This window comes from Verticillium alfalfae, genomic scaffold, assembly GCF_000150825.1.
Source record: "Verticillium alfalfae VaMs.102 supercont1.1 genomic scaffold, whole genome shotgun sequence".
NCBI lineage: Eukaryota > Fungi > Ascomycota > Sordariomycetes > Glomerellales > Plectosphaerellaceae > Verticillium > Verticillium alfalfae.
This window is the reverse complement of record NW_003315038.1, coordinates 1,432,120-1,433,570: the sequence shown is the minus strand read 5'-3', so window position 1 is coordinate 1,433,570 and position 1,451 is coordinate 1,432,120. Positions and strand designations below refer to the sequence as shown.

At 52.5% G+C, this 1,451-nt stretch overlaps 1 protein-coding gene across 1 annotated transcript in view; it reads right to left on the bottom strand.

The window, feature by feature from the left end:
• Positions 1 to 1,062: 1,062 nt before the first annotated feature.
• Positions 1,063 to 1,451, bottom strand: part of VDBG_00440 (conserved hypothetical protein) — a gene marked incomplete at both ends in the record, with an annotated part of 2,665 nt that continues 2,276 nt past the window's right edge. The window contains one exon of the mRNA XM_003008713.1: positions 1,063 to 1,419. Within this exon, the coding sequence (XP_003008759.1) occupies positions 1,063 to 1,419 (357 nt within the window). The remainder of the gene's footprint in view (positions 1,420 to 1,451) is intronic.

Below are 1,451 nucleotides of genomic sequence, written 5' to 3'. Positions count from 1 at the left end.
TGTCCCACGGCTTATCTTTGCACGGGGCGTCTTTTTTTCCTTTCTGTGAAGGGCGCGTGGAAAAGAGGGGCGAAGGCTTTGTTTTCGGAGAAGGAGAAAGGGGAGATAGTGACCTGCTTGCCCGTCTTGGTCGTTCTCTTTGGCTTCGGGTTGCCCTACGCCCTTGCTTGCTTGCTTGCTTGCCACCTACTCTACCTATAGTAGTGCTCATCGAAGCAGAGAAATGGAGAAACAAATATACTTGGTACCCTAAGAGAGGGGTATCGCATGGGCTTGGGATCTGGTTTTGCCTTGATTGTCCTATACTCAAAGATGAAGCCGTAAGAAAAGCAAAATCCACATGTTTACATGCATGCACTCACTTTGCTGCATGGTTGATTGATTAATGTAAAGCGGGTGCGCACCACAAACAGGCATGAAGCAACAAATGCAAGAGGCCCCCAGTTCATTTATCGGCTTTGATTCTTCTACATCTGTCTGTCTACCACCTCATCGCCTCCCCTCGCTCTAAAAAGAGGGCCGAAACATGAAACTTGAATAAAGACGATTTGGTGTTGGAATGCCACCCCCTCCATCGACGCCGTTCCATCCAGGAATGAGATTCAGAAACACGTTGGTTTAAATCAAAAAGAAAAAGAAAAGATGAAAATAAAAGAAGTGAGTCCCGCCATGTGGCCCCCTTCCTCAAGAAACACGATGCAAATGCGTCCGACATGCGGAGTCAAACCCCCCCTGATCCTCCCTCTGCCGCTCCCTTTCGGCTGGCTCCCGCCGCTCGATAAGTACAAGGATACAGACAGGTGCGTCCATCTCTCACGTTCGTTCCACGGTCTCCCTAGGCCCCAGATTTTTCGGTGGTGTCAAGCAATAAAATGCAGTGCGCTTTCGCCGCCGACGGATGGATCATGCTCCGCTTAGAAGTTAAAACCTCCCTCATGATGAATATGTGAGGTTGGTAAATGGGTTGTTGTTGTATATACAGCCCTCCCCCTCGTCTCGATGGAGGGGGGGGGACATGTCGGGTATGAAGCGAAGGTTGAATTATCGGTGTTGTCGGGTCGTCTATGAGCGCTCATCTGGGTTCTCGAACTTGATGGGATGCACCAGCATGCTGCGCAAGCACATGCGGCCGGAACTCATCGCCGAGGACTCCTCCTGGAGACCACCACGCATCGTTCCCTCACCAGCGCGATTGGTTCGGCCATCCATCTGGGCGTAGCCGAGCCAGCGGCGCCATGTAAGTCCGGCAAACTCAGAGTTGAAGTACCAGCTAGTGCCCTTGTGGTTGTGCTCGTTCTCAATATCGAAGGGGCTGCCAGGGCCACCTGACGTGCCATCGCGACCGCCATTGAAGGCAGCCTCGATCTGTTCGTACTGCCATCCACGGTCGAGGTAGACAGGGTGGGGGGCGTACGCAGCCTTGAGACCGTGGTCAGAGCAACAGTCGGAAT